At 31.1% G+C, this 20,341-nt stretch overlaps 2 protein-coding genes across 3 annotated transcripts in view; both read right to left on the bottom strand.

Annotated features, from left to right (window-relative positions):
• The window catches only part of LOC129916963 (serine/threonine-protein kinase D1), a 79,077-nt gene that overhangs the window by 9,474 nt on the left and 49,262 nt on the right, over positions 1-20,341 (bottom strand). Inside the window, exons 3-5 of one of the 2 annotated variants that reach the window (XM_055997232.1) lie at positions 18,125-18,262; positions 17,860-18,044; positions 1,869-2,928 (exon numbers count right to left, since the gene is read on the bottom strand). In XM_055997232.1, the coding sequence (XP_055853207.1) occupies positions 1,869-2,928; positions 17,860-18,044; positions 18,125-18,262 (1,383 nt within the window). Of the gene's footprint in view, positions 1-1,868; positions 2,929-16,944; positions 18,045-18,124; positions 18,263-20,341 lie in introns of those variants that run through there. The other variant, XM_055997233.1, reaches the window with a different exon arrangement.
• On the bottom strand, positions 428-1,731 carry LOC129913178 (uncharacterized). The gene is made up of 3 exons (XM_055991728.1): positions 1,720-1,731; positions 1,404-1,615; positions 428-1,337 (listed from the first exon to the last, which is right to left on the bottom strand). Exons 1-3 carry the CDS (start codon positions 1,729-1,731, stop codon positions 428-430), a joined length of 1,134 nt encoding a protein of 377 aa, XP_055847703.1.

The following is a 20,341-nucleotide window of genomic DNA, read 5'->3' as shown; positions in this document are numbered from 1 at the left end:
ACATGTATTTCTTTAGAGCGTATGTCATCAACAACGACAAACTGTTTGCGACCATATAAATATGATTTCAACCAACACAGTAGTGCACCACGAATACCATAAGCCTCAAGCTTCTGCAGTAGAATTTTTAAATTTACTCTACTGAACGCTTTTGTGAAGTCGGTGTAAATAACATGAATTTGCTTATGTCGTTCAAGAGCATTAATCGAAAAATTTGTGAACTCAACCAAATTCGAAATAGTCGACCTTCCCTTCCAAAATCCATGCTGAAAATCACTGACATGGCCTTTTATAAGATCAACAAATATAGATTCTTAACAAGACAATCCAACATTTTCGGAATGATGGAGAGTTTTGTTATAGGTCTATAGTTGGATATGTCATCTTTTTTGCCAGATTTAAAAATAGGGGTAATTACAGAGATTTTCTAATCATCAAGAAAAACGCCACTGGATAAAGATTGATTAAACAAATCCGTCAAAGGAGTTGAAAGATTTTCAGCACAGTGTCTCAAAACAATGGGAAAGAAACCTAAAATATCAGGCTTATAATTGGGCTCAAGCTCGCTCAATAATTTAAAAACATCATCAATATTAATTTTAAAATCGTAGCATTCAATAAATGATGAAAGTGATTTCAAGTAATTGTCGTCAACCCCATCCGTGCTTGTGGAATTGTAAATGCTTTGAAAGTACTCGGCAAATAAGTTGGCAATTTCAACTGGTTCAGAAGACGAATTTGTGTTAAAATGCATTGTTGATGGAAACCCTACACTTTTACGCTTTGAATTAATATATTTCCAAAACTGTTTTGGATTCGTTTTCAAATTTGACTCGATTGACTGTACATAGTTGCAATAAAGGAATTTCGATAGGAATACAAATTCTTTCCTCAGACGACAAAAAAATGTATAGTCAACCAGGGAACCTGATTTTTTATACCGTTTATGAGCAAGATTTTTCGCATTTTTAAGCTTCTTAAGTCGATAATTATACCACTTAGGGCTAGAATTTAACTTTTTATGGACCAAAGGCACAAAATTGTTTAAAGTATCGCTCAGAATGTTCCTAAATTTAATAAAGTTAGCAGATAAATTATTGTTCTGGAATTCAGATTTCCAGTTTATATTATTCAAATGAGAATTAATCATGTTCAAGTTATTTGAATTGAATTTACGTTCAAGTGAGTTAGAAGCATTATATAAACTGTAATTTTCATAATTATAATTGGATATATAAAAATTTATAGCAGTATGGTGCTCAGAATTATTTAATAAAGGAATTGTTTGAGAAAGATTTACATTCAAATCATCAGAAATAAATACTAAATCCAATAATCTATTTATAGAGTTGACAATGTTATTAATTTGATTTAGATTCAAAGAAAAAAGGTAATCAATTAACATAACTTCAATATCTGAATTTATGGACAAAGGAACAAGTTTACATTCATCATTTTCAGACCAAATTAAGTTTGGCAAGTTAAAATCACCAATAACACATATATAATAATGATTATATTCAGGCAAGGTGGCAATTCTGTCAATATTATCAAAATGTTTTTTGTAGACAGCTGATGTACTCCCAGGGGGGATATAACTGATGAAAAGGAGAAACTTGATACCAGCAAAAGACACACTGATACACACTTGTTCAATATTAAAATGTATCCCCAGAAAAAAGAGATGATTTTTCTGCTAAAATGAATTGGATTTCTTACAAATTTTCGCATTCAAGAAATTAAAAAGATTTGTCGGCTTAATTTAAGACGGAGGTCCGCTTAATTTAATGTGGAATCCACTTGTTTTGAGGTGGTACCTATATTTTTTCTGTGTAAGATGCAACAAATACAAAATTCTTGGTACTTACGTGTATTTGAAACATGCACCATCGCTTGCTTGAGGGCTGTCTCCCAATTTTTGGCAACATCTGTTCCGATCCCACTATCTACCGGCGGAAGTCGCACCGGCTCATTCTGACACCCGACCAATGGATCTTGTCCAACAAAATAATCCACATTTGCTGTTCGAATCTCGAAACAGTAATTCCGGTCGCTATTGACACTTCGATTACTGTCGATTGAAATAATTTCATTTACAGGAATTTCCTTATGATATTTACTGCCCTGTTCCGATATGAACAGGGTGATTGTTTTCGCTTCCAAACGCCAAAAGTAACGCTTCACGGTTTTGTCCAAATTAGTGAAATGCACTAGCCAGCCTTCTTTGATGGCTTGACCGCCACGTTTCTTGGTATGTTTAACTGATTGCACAATTCGCATCAATGGGATATTGGCACTCGGCGATGACGAGGAGCTGGATTCCGAGTGGGCATCTTTAAGTGCTGGGTCTCTAGGTTCACCACCAACTCCACCCATTCCACTCCCACCACTGCCACCTCCGCCACCTCCTCCTCCACCCGAATCCGATGCTGGTGATCCAACATTATAACCATTTAACTCAGGTGCCTGAGTATTGTTGTTTCGTTGTCGTCTTATATTATAGGAATTCCTACTAAAGTCTGTTGTCGGATTGTCATCAAAATCACTGTCATCGAATTCATCGCGGAAGAACATATCACGTTCCCGGCCAGCGGCTGTCGCATTGTTGCTTTCGTTGAATTCGGCGGGCAAATTGGGTTGAAGGCCTTCGCCCGTGCAGTCTTGTGGCACTTTGTCCATGCATTTTTTATGAGCATTATATTGGCAGTCCTTGCATTGGAGTCCTTGTTTAAATAATCCTCGCAAAAGTTTCTTACAATATTGACACACGGTGGGGATGCCATATGTGTGAACCATAAATGTATGGGGTATGCGAATTTTGTCCTGATATGAATGACCGGTGTAAAAAGTGTTGCCAACTACTGTGGTAGAGCGGCCACCGCTACTGCTATTCGAGGGGGAACGATTGTGGCGTTTGTGTGGGACGTTCTAAAAGAGAAAAAAATTATATTGGTTTTACAGAATGGAAAATAAATGGATATAAAAGCGGTAACACTTGTTAGGAGATGAATCGATATACCTCAAACGAAGCATTAATCATTGCTTTAATTGTATGTGTTTACATATTGTGTATATTAGGCTGGTCCTTAATTTTTTTTTTTTGTTGAATTTCGACTGAATTATCCCCTCAATTAGTTCTATATAATTAAAAAAACTATCCATTAAGATTTCAGGAGTTGCCGTTGATAACGGTTATTGAAAAAAAAAATTTCATTATAAAATAGACCTTTTCAAAAAACTTTTAGGTACCTACTTGAGTTTTTTAATCAAAATCGTAGGAGTCGTTTTTGAGAATATTAAACTTTTCCAAAATTGGTATATAACAGGTACCGTTATTTTTGGTCGAAAATAATTTTTTTTTTTTTTGAAATTTTGCCAAAAAGAGGTTAAGAGCTTACAAGGAACGGAAAAAATCAATTCTTAAAGTGTAAAAAGTAAAAAAAAATGGATAGTAGGAAGAGCCTACAAATTGCGTTTAGTGTTTGATTCTTTAACTATATATTTAATGTTAAAAATTAATAAAACAAACGGAATTTCGGTAGCTTTGGCAAATTGGGGTATTAAATGTTCAAAATTTTGAGGTATACGTATATTTTTTACTGTCACATTTTTCCCCAAAGGAATTGATAAAAAATAAAATGCACTTCTAGATCGCACGTACTTGCTCTTATAGTTAAAAGTAGATAAATGTTAGCTTACCCTTGGAAATTCATCGATTTGTTTAGATATCAGAAAAAAATGAAAAAAAAAAAATGTTCAAAGAAAATATTTTTGAAGTGAAAACTTCTTTAGTATCGTAGTGATTTGAAGCAAGATGAAACGAAAACGCGACACAACTTCAACTTGTTATAACTTTTTTGTTTTAATAGATAGATGAATGAAATTTGTACTGTAGATAGGTTATTAAATAAATTATAATAATTGTATTAATTAATTATTATAATTGTATGTAATAAATTTCAATTAATTTCATATTGAAAATTCGGAGATAACGGTAAAAAGATGTTCTTTTCCAACACGCGTTATATCTTTTGATCTAGTGCACATACAAATTTGATTTAACTTTAATACGCATGCTGATAAGATAACATAATCTTTCATTTGATATATCACACATAACGTTACGTGCTCTACAAGTTACACAATCTTAAATTGAAAAAAAAAAATTAAAAATACCTCAAAACACCTGTGTAGATCTGTTGGCGATGACCAGCTACCAGTGTAGGAAGTACCGTAATCTCAGTCTGGAAATTCGACATGGTTGACTTTAAAAAATTCTAACTTCTCTTGTAGACATCTTTGAAATAAGATTTATACATCATTATACAAGGTGAAACAATAAGCTTTCACGTGGTATAAAATTTTTTATAGGTTGTGAAACAAAAAAATTGATTTAATAGCATGAGAACATAAAAATAAATGTTTTTTTTTGCTTTTTGGATGAAATTTCATCGAGTTTAAAAAATTCTAGCTCTTTTTGTTGATGTCTCATACACCTGATCGATATATATATTTTGAGCTAAGACAATAAGCTTTCAGATGGTGTAAAAATTTGTATAGGTTGTTAGGGAAAAAATGGATTTAATAGTGTGAGAAGATAAAAATACGTGTTTTTTCGTTTTTTTTTATGGAAATTGATCGAGTTCAAAAAATTCTAGCTCTTTTTGTAGATGTCTCATAGACTTGATCGATATATATATTTTGAGCTAAGACAATGAGCTTTCAGATGATATAAAATTTATCTAGGTTGTCATATAAAAAACATGAATTTGAAGGTGATAGAATAAAAATAGGTAGATTTTTTCTATTTTTTTTTTTGCAAGAAAAATGATTTTTTAAGGTTTCACTTCTACCACGTGTGAATTGCACACATGATTTTTTTTTATTTTATTTTGTTAATTTTTTTTGAAAATATTAATACCTGCACAAAATAATTTAGAATTTCTGATTTACAAAATTCTGCTTTTTTCAAGAAAATTTTTTTTTTCAAAATTCTTCATCTTTTCTATTCTGTCTTTCAAAATCCAGCTTTTCAAAATTCTTCCAGCATTTTGTTTTACAAAAAATTCTGCTAATTCTGCTTTTTTTTCATAGCATATGCGTTTGCTATACCAAAATACACCTCATTTATGTTTTTTTAGGTTGGTATTTTTTGCTTGCTGCTTAACCATCACAAATAATTTTCAAACTACTTACAGTAGGTACTGATTTTCTTATAACTCACATCTATACATGTAAACCGTTGAAAAATAATTATAGAAACGATGTTGTGCGATAAAGTATATTCCTTTTCTTATTAAATGTTTTGAATATCAATTTTTATTTGACTAGTTAAATAATTTTCAATCAGTGTTTTTTGAAGACATTTATCTTTAAAAACCTTTTCTCAATATTTTTAAAATTATTGATTTATTAAAAAAAAAAAATATGAATATTACAAAAAATTGACAAATTACTTTAAGTAAGTAATCTCAAATAGGGAGCAAATTTTGCTAGAAGATGATTTAAAAAAATTGTTCCAAAAATTAAAAAAAGAAAATGTTAAAAAGCGCGCGTTTTTAAAACTTTTTCCAAAACCTGTTTTTAATTTCTGGCAGAATTTTGTAAACAGAATTATGAAAAGCAGAATTTTGAAAAACAGAATTTTAAAAAGCAGAATTTTGACCCTAATAAAAACAGAATTTTAAAAAGCAGAATAATTATAAAAAGCAGAATTTTGAAAAGCAGAATTTTGACAAAAGAATTTTGACCCCGGCAGAATTTTGACCCCAACCCATAAAAACTATCTATCTGCAAAGTTTAAATAAAATCGGTCCTTCAACCTTATATACGTAAATAATAAAAATGTCAGTTTTCATACAAAATGGCAACGCCATTTTCCGCTATCCGAATTTTTTTGATAAAAACTAAAAATGCAGTTTTGTTAAAATATCTTAGACCTTAGACCATTACTCACACCAAATTTAATTAAAATCGTTAAAGCCGTTTTCAAGAACAATGCATTAAATCGAAACAATTGTATGGGAGGTACAAGTACTACAAGTTACTGGTGAGATATTAAAAAATAAAAAAAACAATCAACTTTGGAAATTTCAAGAAAGTACGTTTAGCCGTTCATGGGGGTGAAGAAAACTTAGGAAAACTCGCAAATATCTTACCAGACCGAAATTTCAAATGTTCAAAATTGCAAAAAAAAATTATTTCTGCTGTCTTTGGGCTTGTTTCTCATATCTGCAGAATGCCGGTTGTTTGATTTCGGTGGTATTCATAATATAAAAGATGTCCTTTTTAAAGTTATGTTCTTGAAGGCAAGTAAATCATCCCATAGCCATATGAAAGATATGAGTTTTGATTTTTTTTTTTTTTTTTTTTTTTTTTTATAATTAACGCGCACATCAAGGGGTTATGAATACCCTTAAAATGTTATAAAAACACAGTGCGAGCTTTTAGGAAAAGAGGAGAGGATTAAGTAGGAGACACCGATGTACATTGACTTTAAACCTTTGTAGATTGTAATGCGGAGGAAAGACAGAGCCAGGTAAAGCATTCCACATACGAGTTGAACGGCTAAAAAATGAGTCTCTATACTTAACTGTACGGCCGAAGTTGGGTTCCAGGTAGAATTTATGGGCATTCCTAGCAAGCCGGGTATTGCGGTTGAAATTTTTTAGGGGAGGAATGCAACTAACAACTTCACTAGAGCACTGATTATAAAAAAAGCGGTAAAAGAGTGAAAGGCAGGTGACATTACGACGATGTTCAAGAGAATCTATTGATTCAGTAATTGCCCCATCACCAATCAGTTTTAATGCTCTATGCTGTACCCTATCTAGTAGGCGCAAAGATGTTTGGGAAGCACCTGACCAAATGTGTGAATTATATTCTAGTTTAGGACGGACGTAGGCTTTATAAATTGATGCCAAGTCTGAAGGGGTGAAGAATTTCCTGCACCTTTTAAGAAAACCTAAGCATTTAGCACCATTTTTGGCAACTTGAAATATATGGTCGTTCCAGCGTAGGTCATCATTAACACACATACCTAGTACTGACAGCTTTTCGGTTTCATTGATGCAGGTACCACTCATGGATAGTGGCAAAGGCGGTACATTGAATTTCAACGACAAAAGACAGCATTGGGTTTTCGAAGCATTGAATTCTACTCGGTTTTCGTATCCCCATTTTACAATGCTGTCGAGATCAGAATTCAATGAACTAATCATACGCAACCGTTCACGCTCTATATCCGAGGAGCAGGGACGTGAAGTAGGAAATGAATATGAGAAGCTTAGGGTTGAGTCGTCGGCGAAACAATTTACTGGATTAGTAGTTTTTGATAAGAGATCATTTATGAATATAAGAAATAGAGTCGGAGACAAAACGGAACCCTGGGGCACACCAGCATTTATGTAGTGAGTGTCAGATTTATAACCATCCAACACAACTTGTATTGAACGATTAGAAAGAAAGTTACTAATCCAACGGAGAAGGCAATCATCGATACCAAAAGCACGCATTTTTGATATAAGAGCTTGATGCCAAACTCTATCGAATGCCTTGGAAATATCTAGCGCAATAATCTTACTTTCTCCAAAGAAGTGTAAAGATTGGTTCCACTTTTCGGTAAGATATGCCATCAAATCGCCAGTGGATCTTTTGCTGCGAAAGCCGTATTGCCGGTCATTAAGAAGCTTTCGTTCTTCAAGGTATTTCATAAGTTGACGATTAATCAATGTTTCCATGACCTTGGAAAGAATTGAAGTTAGTGCAATTGGACGGTAATTGGATGGGGAGGACGATTCGCCTTTTTTGGGATCAGGTTGGACATAAGCAGTTTTCCAACTGTTCGGAAAAAGTCCAGTTGAATGGGACAGATGGAAAATTTTGCGAAGTGGCTTTGCCAAAGTTGAAGAACACCTCTTCAGAATAATGGCGGGGATACCATCTGGACCAGCGGATTTGTGTATGTTGAGATCTTTTAAGACTCTCGCTACCGAGCGAGTGCGAAAAAATATGTGCTTCATGGTGAAGTTTACACTCTCGAGCTCGGGAGGAGCCAGGTTGCTATTTGGAAGCGTAGAATTCGCAGCAAATTGTGCTGCCAGCAAGTTGGCTTTGTCGAGAGAACTGACAGTTGGAATATCGTTGAAGACAAGCGTTGGGATCGAAGATGTAGTTGAGTTTTTGATGTTTTTGACAAAAGACCAAAAATTTTTGCTACCTTTTGGACATGACATTATTTTTTGTCGAATTTGCCTGTCATGTAAAAACTTAGTCTTCCGAATGTGGGCGTTACAGATATTTCTGGCCTGTTTGAACTTTAATTGTTTTTCTATTGTAGGGTCATTTTTATATTTCCGAAAACATTCTTCTCTCATCCTTATCACCTCTTTACAGCTCGAATCAAACCACGAATTTTCTTTGGGGGTGATACTTTTAATTCTGTGAGGAATATAATTTTTCATGCCGTTAAGAATAACGTTAGATATCATATCAGCTGATGCATCTACGTTACCGTCGAGAAAGCACAATGACCAATTAAAATTTCGAAAGAAATTGTTCAGGCCATCCCAATTGGCTCTCTCATATTGCCAAACAGTTCGCTTAGGGATTTTTACTTTTGTTATAACGGCGGAATACGCAAAATCTACCGATATGACACAATGGTCCGATGAGCCTAGAGGAGAAGATACTTTAACCCTGTATTTATCGGGATGAGAAGAAAGAAACAGATCAAGAGTGTTAGCAGCATGACCAGAAATATCTGGAACCCGAGTCGGCTCGTCAACAAGCTGAGTTAAAAGATTTAACTCAGCGAAGATTTCTACATACCTTCCTTCGGGTGTTGTCTGGCCAGAATGTCGAAGCCAACCCGAATTGTGGATATTGAAATCGCCCGCAATTGCGATCTCAGTGTGAGGGTTTTGGGAAACTATTCTTAGTATGGAGTCTGAAAGTCCATCTAACTCACTGTAGGTTGAATTACAATCTAAATTGGGGCTTCTATATATGAAGCAATAATGGATGGATTGCTTTTGAATAATAAATTTTATCCACATGAAATTAAAGTTCGTATTTGAACAGTGGCCGTATTGCGGTTGGAGTTGATAAGCAACATCTTTCCGAATATATACGGCAAGACCATGGGAGGGGAAGAACAATGGCACTAGGGTGTAATGCGGTAGGTTGAACTCTGTGGGATCAGAATCAGCACTAACCTGCGTTTCACTAAGTGCGAAAGCAGCTGGCCTGAATTTGGCAGTGTGGGCGTATACAGCGAAGAAATTTGCTCTTAGCCCCCGAATGTTGCTAAAGTCAACTCTAAAATTACTCCGCATAACAAAAAACAAAAATCAAAAACAAATAACGAACACAGACTTACTAAGTAGAACCAACAAGTATAGTTCCCAAATTAACAAACCAAATGCAATTTCTACCGGTGATTATGCCCTGGAAGAAATGTGTATCAAGTCTGTTAACGGAAAAAACACTTGCTAATCTACTAATTGCCTAACAAACCCATAGGCTCCACAGCCACATACACTGCATTGACAACAATAAATCAAAACATTGTATGAAGCTGCGGAGACAATGAGAATGGGTTAAGAAAGGAGATGGAAGAAAAAGGCGACCGCTCGTTGTGTTTTATATTGTTGTTGTTGTTATTTTTTTTTTGTATTTATTATTTTGGTGGATTATGGGTGATATTGATTTTGGTGGTAATTTAAAAGAGATCACTGCACTCGCACTCCAATAGCACTTCCATATATACATGTATATACATATATGTATGCACTTTTGTGTTGTTGTTTTATTTGATAGGTATTTGATGCGCGGCGCGTGACTATTTTTGTTAATAATTATTTATTTATTTTATTTTGCTATTTTCTGTTATTGATGATTAATTTAATTAGCGCGAGATTTAATTTTGATAGTTGAGGGCAGGAAAGACATGGGCTTATTTAGTTTATTAAACTATATTTAATTATTTTATTTTTTGGTGGGGGAAAGAAAGTTCACAATTGCGGACACCTTTTACAACGCGTGTGTTGACGTTGGAATGCAGATCGGAATTTGATTGGGGAATATTTTTGTTTATATACTCTAATTTTCAACAAAATAAATTTGTACTCTCCAAAGGTCAATCAAGTGGTTGTAGCGATGAGAATTTTGAGAACTTTCTATGTTTTTAAAGTTTTGTGAGTAGAATTTTAGATCCATAGTAGTTGTTATAATTCCATGTTTTTTTCTTAAAAAAAATTTAAGTTTTCCATATTTTTAGCACTAAGTTCCAAGATTCTGCTATAATCTAAAGTGCTCCTAAATTCTGGTATTTATTCAGTGGAAATACGCTCTACCACTTCCCCTGAATGCTTCATGTTTACCATTACGGGAAGTTCCCCATAATTTTGGTGACCTGTCAGTCAGTCATTTTGGAAACCTTACCTATATCTCAGGAACTGCTCGTCCCAATAAACTGAAATTATTTGATGTGCGTGGTTTTTAACTAGGTATTTCTACTAATAATTTCAGGCATCTTAAATATTAAGGTTATAGGGGGTCGTGACTGACCCAAATTGGTTCTTATTAATGAAAGTGTAGTAGTCCCAAAGTTTTTATAGAACTTGGCTGAGCACTTGAACAACCTTGCCCCTTTATACAGCCGGACCGCCATCAAAACGATCCTTCCAAAATACTCTCAAGACCTATTTTATATTTGTATTGTATTCAAGATACATATTTGCATCTGCTTGCAGAATGTTATTATTAGATTTTCTGATATTTCAAAGCATTTCATGGAAGTTTTTTTTTTTATTTGTCATATCACACTTTATCAACATTTTTCGTCCTGAACCTTTTATTAAGTTGACATTTTACTGTTTTTTTTTTTTTTTTTTCTTTTGTAAAATATAAACCTCCCCCAACGGTAGTCTCACTTCATCTAAAATCATTAATTTCATATTTCAGTCTAAAGGGCGACCTCATTAAGGTTATAGCATCTGACTCTGACCTTGCCATAGCTTTCAACTTCCTGGCAAAGTCCTACAAAAATATAAGCCAAATAAAAGAAAACCTCTAGTTTAAATGATTTCCATGGATGCAGAGAATTTTAATATGAAAGTATTTTTTATCACTCTCGCAGCCAGTGTCCGTTGTCGGAAGTAAAGTCATTTATAGAACAAAATACGAATAATTTTCTGAGAAGACTATACAAATTCAAAGTCATTTATTTTATTTTTTTTTTGTTCGTTGTTGCTGGTCTTAATAAAGGAATATTTCATAAAATAATTCCTTAATGATGAACATTACTCTTGTCTCTGGGATATCCGTTTTGTGTTTTATTTTTGGAAAACACAAAAAAAAAATAAATTAAATAAATAAAACAAGGCAAAATTAATTGCAGAGGAATTTTAAAACAAACGACTAACGTAGAACGAACAGAACAGCAGTATAACCAAGACAACCGAATTTAATTTAATAAAATTATTCAAAACAGGATACCTACCTACTTTTGTACTTGAAATGGGATCTGGTTTAAATTGACTGATAAAATTAAAATAAAATAAAACCATGAATGAAATAAAAACAAACACAAACAATTTTCTTTTGAAAATCAATAAAACATAATATTTTTTTTTATTCCAATGACAAATTTTACAAAAAAATTTAAAAAATTACAAAAATATTAATTTACAAAATCAATTAAATATTAAAACAATATTTTTTCAATTCATAATTTATAACAAAAAAGGAATTAAATAAAAAAAAATAACTTACAATTAAACCAGATCTCATAATATTTTTCAAAATACATAAATGGAATGATTATTTTTTTTTTGATATATAAAATATGTTTACTATGGAAAATGGATTTTATGCTGGAAAAGGATTTTCAAATTTATGCAGAAACACTATGTGATCATTTTTAAGCGTTAATTAAAATTTAATGAGCAGTATAATTTCAAAAAAATACTTTAATAGATTATACAAAATAAAAAAAAAAAATATATATATAATTTTGAAATAAACTTTGAAGTATTTTGTATGAAAACACACAAAAGAGAGATTTATCAGATATTCAATCAAACTAGGCTTTAGTGATTAAATTTAAAAATGTCATAAGCGGTGATTTTGAATGTCATAGAGCAATGTTACTAATTGAGATTAATCATTTCTGATGACCTTGGGGGTTTGAATCAGTGTTCAACTGGCCACTTTCAGTAAAGAAAAAATGATACTATCGTCAAACGCTTTTAAAAGCTGTTGAATTAAGGATTAATGAAACAAAAAAAAAAAAAAAGGAGTCAAATCTAACAAGTGAAGTGTTAAAGTGTTAAATATTTTTATCTGCTCATTTCTTGCCAAACGAGATTTAATCACAGGATCCTAATAGTTAAAAAAATACCCTTTTACCCATAGTAGGATTATGGTCTTTTTATTATTCTTGATGACAATGAAAATGGAAAAGTTTTACCCAATTTTTTTAATTGGGTAAAACATCATGGGAACATGGGAAGTGGGTTTTCTTAAAATATGTATTTGTTGCACTGAAAATAGTACCTACATACATTTAAAGGACTTTTAAGTCACTTGGAGTAAGTAGTCGTAAAAATTTAGTTTTAATTTTGTTAGATTCAGCATCCTCCTACATCTTCTTTTACACGGCGCAGCATTTTATTTGTTAAGATTTTAATTCATGTCTGAAATTAACAGTTTATTGCTCATGTTAATAAAATTAGATAGGTATTGACAGATTCACAAAAAGCAAATAAACAGACAGACGAAAACAAAAAAAAAAAAAAAAAAAACAAGGAAAGAAGTAATTTAAAGTGACAAAATCTTTTTCTGCGTCTAATTTTCGCCAGATATTCTCTATTGATTCCCACTCTTGCCTTATTTCTTATTGCCTATATGTTTCATAAGGAAATCTTATTAAAATCAACGATTAATAAGGCTTTTCTATATGGATTTCTTATCATTTTTATATAGAAAATCTTTTTAAAATTTGGGTGAAAAGTTAAATTTTTATTACAACTTGGCACTAGAACAAAAATCGCAATCAATATTTTTATAGCAGCTGCGACTAATGATTTAAAGTCTTCCGTTCGATAAACGGCCTGGTCGCCCTTTTTTTTCTCTTGTCAAAACCCTACAAGATTTTAAAGTAATAAGGAAAACCTGATTGTTTTAATAAGATTTCCTTCTTGGATGAAAACCATAGAGAAATCTTATTGTTTTTGTTCTATTTGATGTGGACTATTTTTCTCTGTTTGCACTTCAATTTCCAACAAATCCGATTTTGCAAGTAAAGCTTATCAAAGGAGGTTATAACAGGGTACATTTATAAACCTTACGTTTCCGATAACTATTTTAATTATAAAAATTACAGTTAAATTCTTTGAAGTTTAGAAAATACTCGTTACTTAAAAACTCGAAAGTATAAATGATATCTACCATGAAAGCGACAGTTTGTATCTTGAAGTTAAACATTCAAATCGTTTCGGAATGTCAGTAAAAAGAATGTTAATGTTTATGAATGCCGCGTTACATGCACCATTTGAGAATATATTCCATTTTTTTTTCCATTCTAATTTCTTGCAAGTAATTAAAAATCTTTCAAGTACGGGATCGCGGCGACTAGTCTTTAATGGCTAACAGATTTCCAAAACACTGCAGCGACACTGCACTTGTGTATGATTCCTGTAGAATCAGATGGCTGCGTCATGCGTTAAAAAAACGTACATTTGTGTGCACCAATTTTTTGTAATCAAAAGTATCTAACGTTCACCCGCAATACGAGTGGATACCTGCGATATTACAAAAATTGGATTTTTTTAAACACCTCCAACGATTTTGATTCTCTTTAAAAAAAAATATTATTTTATTGAACTTGATATAGAACCTTTTTTTTTAACTTCTTGATTTTTCTTAAAAGACTCAGATTTTTTAAACATTTTTTAACAGAAGCGTTTAAGTAACTATAATATTTCAATTCTATAAAATTTTCAAAAAACTTAGTTTCTGATTTTTACCTACATACAATAAGAAAAATTATTTAAAAAAAAGCGACCCTAATGTTTATTAATTTTTTCCCAAAAATTCCTTATTCATACAAGAAATCAACGTGTATAGGGGAGAGTGGGGCAGTTTTGAACATGGGGCACATTTGAGCACTGCATATAAAATTTTAGTATATCAATCTTTTTTAGAAGTATTTCGATATTTGAACCCGTCAAAACGATATCCATAAATGTCAATGACTTTCCATCGTTATCTCGGCTGACTTTCAGATTTATAGGTGGAAGGTGATTTTTATAGGGGTTTTGCATTATTTCAGTTTTTTTAGTTGTAAGAGTTTAAAAAAAAATTGGTACGTGATTTCAAAACGCAATACAATTTTTGTTAATGGTTAATGAATTTAAAACTAATTGACGGTGAAATTTTGAATGAATATATTAATGTTAAATATTTATTCAACATTTTATGTCGTTGACACAGTTGGGGCAGTTTTGAACAAGTATGGTGGGGCACTTTTGAAAATGTTCAAAACCACCCCGAGCAGTTTGTATCAGACATTTTAAGGATACTTGAATGTGTTTTATTTAATAAATCGTAATGTTCTTATAAAAAAAAAATAATGAAACTAGCATTTGTGGCCAAAATTAAAGAAAAAATGGGAATATGTACAACATAATTGAAGATTTAAAAAAATGCCTGAATTCTTCAAGTTCTGCAAGACTTTTCTCGATGAGAACTTGATTATATACCGCTTAAGCGTTATAGAAATTAAAGTCAAGCTACCTACACCAATTAATGCTCCTGGTACATGAAGAACATCCGCTTTGTTAACATTTAGATTTAATATTTAAATCTAAATGCGATTTATATCGCAAAATAAATCTATTTTACTCTGAGAAGCATAAATGGTATGAATACCATTTTTCTAAGGTATATTTTAAATGAATTTTTCTTGGTTTTTGTTTTTCTTTTGAACTTATAAATGTGATAAGCTGATAACTATACTATACATTTTAATGTTATTTTTTCTGAGTTTTTATTATTTGTTGGTTAATTGGATATGATATAATAATAATTAGTTTGGAGTTTTGGTATGTTCTTATTAAAAAACTAATAAAAAGTTAAGTATTATTTATTCATTACAACAAAACTAATACTGCTGTTCAAAAGTGCCCCTTCCATGTTCAAAACTGCCCCATACATGGGGCACTTTTGAACATAAGAGCCTATATCTTTAAAACATCAAAATTCAATATAAATAACTTGTTTAACTAACCAAATGTTCTTTGAAATCGAAGTTTAATGTTACTGTTCAATGTTAGTAAACTTTACAGATCAAGAAATCGAACATATTTCGTTCAAGCAGCTTCGAAAGCAAAAAGTGTTCAAATGTGCCCCACTCTCCCCTACATTGTTTCGCTCAAAATAATTATTAAAACATTTGAATCGGTGATTGTTAAAACAACATAAGTAACATTTTTATTTTTTTTCAGGAGAGACAAAAAACTGTGTATTTTTGACGACGCGGCCGCATTGACAATTTTAGTTTTAAATTCGGTTAGAGGCTTTGTTGGGAGTTGAAACTAACTAAAAGTTTTTAAAAAATATCTTTATCAAAGAAGATTTAACAAAAAATAAATATTTTTTATATGTTGTTTTAACACCCAACGTTTTTTTGGGAGTCAAAACCACTTAATTACTTGGAAATAATGTTGTTTTGACACTCATTTTACATCCAAAGTATTAGCAAATTTAATGGAAATGAATAAAAGACCATTATAATCCAGCAATTTTATTTATACATACATTAAAAAACAAGAACATTAAGCAACAAGCCGAAAGTGGACGTTCCACGGCCAGCAATGAATTTGTTATTTTTTGACGTAGTTAAGTCTTACTAATATTGTGCAAAAGTTTTATCCTTGTGACGTCGGTACTTCAAAATAGTATAAAATGCATTTTTGCATTTAATACTTTTTATTGATTGTCTCATTGATGTAATTTTAATGTTTATTTGAAGTGAAAAATATGATGGTTTGTAATTTTCCCTGAGTTTAAAGACCTTGATCTTGAATATCAAACCAATAAAACCCTAACTAGAAGATTTTAAGACAAGATTTACGAATTTTTTTTTAGTTTGCATTCTCAATTCTTTTCTGGTATTAATAGCTTGAAAACTCTAGAGCAAAATGTCGAAGTTAATGGCTCAGGGAAATTAATAGAGCATCATATTTTATATTCAAAATAAAAATTAAATTCAATATGTCCTTCACATATTGCAAGATGCATTATCAATACTAATATTGCCATATCTTATATTCTTAATCCAAATGCAGAGAAAAATTCATAGTAAAACTTTTTCCTAATTTCCTAATTTAATTTATTAACAAGAACATTTTGAAAGATGCAATTTCATTAGAATGACCGCGAACAACTGACTGACACTAAATCATCGAAAAACTGAAAGAAACAACAGTTTTCTCAATTCGTTTTTCCAGCGTTGAATGTAAAAAAACAAATTAATATGAAGTACCTAAGGTGTTTTAACACTCAATTTCAAAATTGGCAGAAGAGATATGTTGTTTTAGCACTAAATGCGTATTTTAACCTCGAAATTTTATATGATCCAAATATCAAATCATGTTGGTTTTGCTCTCAACTTATAAGCAATGCAAAACAGTTATAAAAGTGGTTTCAAAAAATTTGTCACTTATGTTGTTTTAACAATCACCGATTCATTTTTTATATTCTTTAACATTTGTTATATAATTTCTTTTTTTTATTAAAACTTTTTTTTCATAAAAATCAACTTTTACCATAAGAGCAAATTCTGGCAACTCAATCGAGCATTTTATTTTTCCAAAAATAAGTTAACCCATTTTGAAGTGTTTCATTCTTGTGATCATTGTAAAACAGAAAAAAAAAAACAAAAATAAAATAAAATGAAATAAAATATAAAATGATAAGAACCCGTAAAAAAAAGATTTTGACAAAGATATCATGTTTTCAAAAATATTTGACAATATTACACAATTTTTCATTATAACTGCAGAAGTCAATAACCCTTAAAAAAATGATTGAATGAAATTATATTTTTAACTCAATCATGTCCCTTTTTTTGAGAGAGTGTCAAATATTTCAATTTAAATTATCCCAAATCTTCAGCAGACCGTATAGTATAAAATAAGATAAGGGCAATCCTCGCTTCAAGCACTTTCTTGAAAATGTGTATCAAAATTAATTTCCTTAACCCAATTTTTTGTTCAAATGGCGTACATATATAAAAAAGAACAGAGATTCGTCGACGGTTTCAAATATCTAAATTTAAATTTAATTTAATCTCAACTAACCCTTTTCGTTGTTTCGGTTTTTTTTTTTTTGTGTTCGTGGAAATAAAATAAAATGAAAATTTCCTTCTGGCATTTTTTTAAAAGAAAAACATTTTCTTGAAGAAGGACAAACACAAGAAGCTGTTCACGTTTTTTTCTTTTTTTTTTTTGAATAAGCAAATTTTTCTTAATGCTTAATGACGGTCCTGAGATAGATTTACTCCTGTTTTTTTTTTTTTTGTTTTGTTGTCGTTCTGTATAAATGAAAACCTAAATCCATTTATATACATAATAATCCATTAATCCATAAGCCTAACTATTCCCACCACCATCATAATCTTAAATTCCAATAAGAGCCTTTCGAGTATTCGAGCACAAAGAAATAAACCGCAAAGGACGGACTAACAGAGAGAGACAGAATACAAACAAATTAAATTTCTATATATCTGAATAGAAAACGTAAATGCAATTAATTCTTAATTATATCGTTCATTAGGTCAGACATCCTCTTTACCAGCGATGTCCCGGAATCATTTTTGCCACCAGCATCTTCAGATATTAACGAATTAGTTGAACCACCCGATGGACTACGTGGTGGTTGTAGAGTTGATGAACGTCTTGATGATGATGTGTCATTGGGGCGGCTACAATTGTTTGGAATTTTAACCACACAACGTTTGTGATAATTTTGACTACATCCTGCAAAGAGAAGAAAAAGATGAAAATTTGAAGATACGAGTAAGGAAAAACCATTTAAAAAACTTCATCACACAACTCACCATCACACTTGAGTCCTTGTCGAACCAAACCAAAAAGCATTTCTCCACAGAAATCACAAAACGTGGGCGCTTTGTATGAGTGAACATTTAGTGAATGTGGCTTCAAGGTTGGTACTTCAGTGCTTGGATATCTCAAAGCTAAAAATGAAAAGAAAATATGAAATTCAATAAAGGCAAGCAAAAATATAAGTCAAAAGGGTGTTAAGGTTAGGTTTAGTAGAATAAAAAGAAAAGAACTTATGACCTATGACAAATTTAGCAGGTTATTCTTTATAAAGGTATGCAATTACAAAAAAAAAAAACGCTCATATTTTAATGAGTTGCATTCGGTTTACTCAAATTATATTATTATTATTTAATCGACCCACAGTGTGTCGAGCCCATACAAAAGTTTATCATAAATACTTGCAGCTAAGTTTTTGGAGTTTTAATATCTTTTTTTGTGTTTTTATGGCAGGAAAAGAAAAAAAAATTACAAATTAACAAATTTAACAACCTATTACTTTTTTTTTTAGTATAATTTACGAAATTAACATTTATTGAAGAAGCCACTTGTGAGCTAAATTAATTTTTTTTTATATATAAACAAAAATATATATTTCGTAAGGTTTTTGGTGTGCTGAATCCGAAGTCAGAAAAATTCTATCATATCACGTTTTAGAAATATTCCCGTTAGAAAATCTTAAATGTCGTTTTTTAACAGTTTTTGAGGTTATGTTCTTGAACGTGGTGATTTATTTTAAATAAATTTGTGACAGTTTCTAAAAGAACTAAATGTTTTCTTTTAAAGCCCGTTTAAATATTTTCAATATCTTTTTTCTACTTTGAGAAATCTTAAGTTGAAGTCAACTTGTTTTGTTTATATTCTCTATACAAAAAAATCGTATGTTTATTTTCGTTTCATAGCAAATCTCGAATAGTTTTTTGTCAATCGCTTTCAAATTTTGAAATAACGTTTTATTTGCATTTTTGTAAATTCTTATATCGGCGAGTTTGGTAAATACGCTATAATACACAGTAGAGCGTGGCCGGGTCAAGTAATTATATTAAAAATTTAGTATGCAGAAAAATATAATTTTTTTCTTGTTGAAAACAATATTTAAAATATTTTTAATTACATAAACAGCTTTTTGTTACTTGTGTATGGCTAAAAATTATTAAAAACATCGATTTTTTCATTTTTGTGATCCCCTTGAAGATGTTTCTCAAAAAATGAATTATTTTGAGTACTTGACTCGTTGCACATAAATGTAAATATCTCTGGTAATCGCAAATAGAAGCAGACCAAACTTTGCCAATATTAAGTATAGGCCTAAGGCAAAATAATATAAAAAAATTATCGATATGATTTTATATGTTTTTTTTAAATTAAGTTTAAAAATTAATTTTTTTTTTTTTGGCCATTTATCAAAGAAATTTTAATAACTCATATATAATTTTATAAATTAAAATTTTTTTTGTTATACGTTTTACAACAACACTCAAATAAACAAAATAACATTAACAAAATTTTTCAAACAATTACCAAACGTGAAATATACACTCTCAAAGATTCCCATAAATTCCTCAAAATATTTTCGATTTCCGAGGTACTCATGTTTCGGAGCTTAATTTGAATACATAACCTGGGTTATTTTCTAAGATAAATATGTTTTCATATGAGTTGACACTTCTTAATTATATTTTAATAGCAAAAATATTAATTTTTAACAAAAAAAAAAAGTGATTAATCATAAGGGAACGACACACTGTGCGACCTCGAGAACGATCTGAAAAGTGTTCAATTATGTAGAACGAGTTTATCTTTTCAGAGAGCACATTAACACAACACAGCCTTGTCGATGCATTTTGTTTTATTATTTATTCGCGGTTTAACATAGAGGGTCACTGTGGTGTATGAGTAATTTTCATTTGTATTGAAAATTGAGGGTTTAATTTTTGTACAGAGAACAATTGACACCCTTTAACCACTTATTGATACGTTTGTGATATCATCAGGGCCGGTTTTAGGGGGGGCGCCGAAGGCTCCCCGAACTTTTACAAAAGTTATATAAATAACGAAGTCTTTCCAATCGATGTTTTATTTATTTTTACTTTCACAAAGGCGCCCCAATTTTTTTATATTTTACTTTTTCAACGGCGGTCGTATTTTTTGTCCTAAACTTTTTGAAGAATGAAGGCGCCCCTAATTTTGGGACAATGGTGTCTAAAATCAAG

This window comes from Episyrphus balteatus, chromosome 3 (assembly GCF_945859705.1).
Source record: "Episyrphus balteatus chromosome 3, idEpiBalt1.1, whole genome shotgun sequence".
Lineage (NCBI taxonomy): Eukaryota > Metazoa > Arthropoda > Insecta > Diptera > Syrphidae > Episyrphus > Episyrphus balteatus.
This window is presented reverse-complemented; position numbering and strand designations above follow the sequence as displayed.

Coding starts and splice junctions, on each gene's coding strand:
- LOC129913178 (XM_055991728.1), bottom strand. Junction 1,338..1,403: donor AATTCAGATATTGAAGTTAT/GTTAATTGATTA, acceptor CTCTATAAATAG/ATTATTGGATTTAGTATTTA.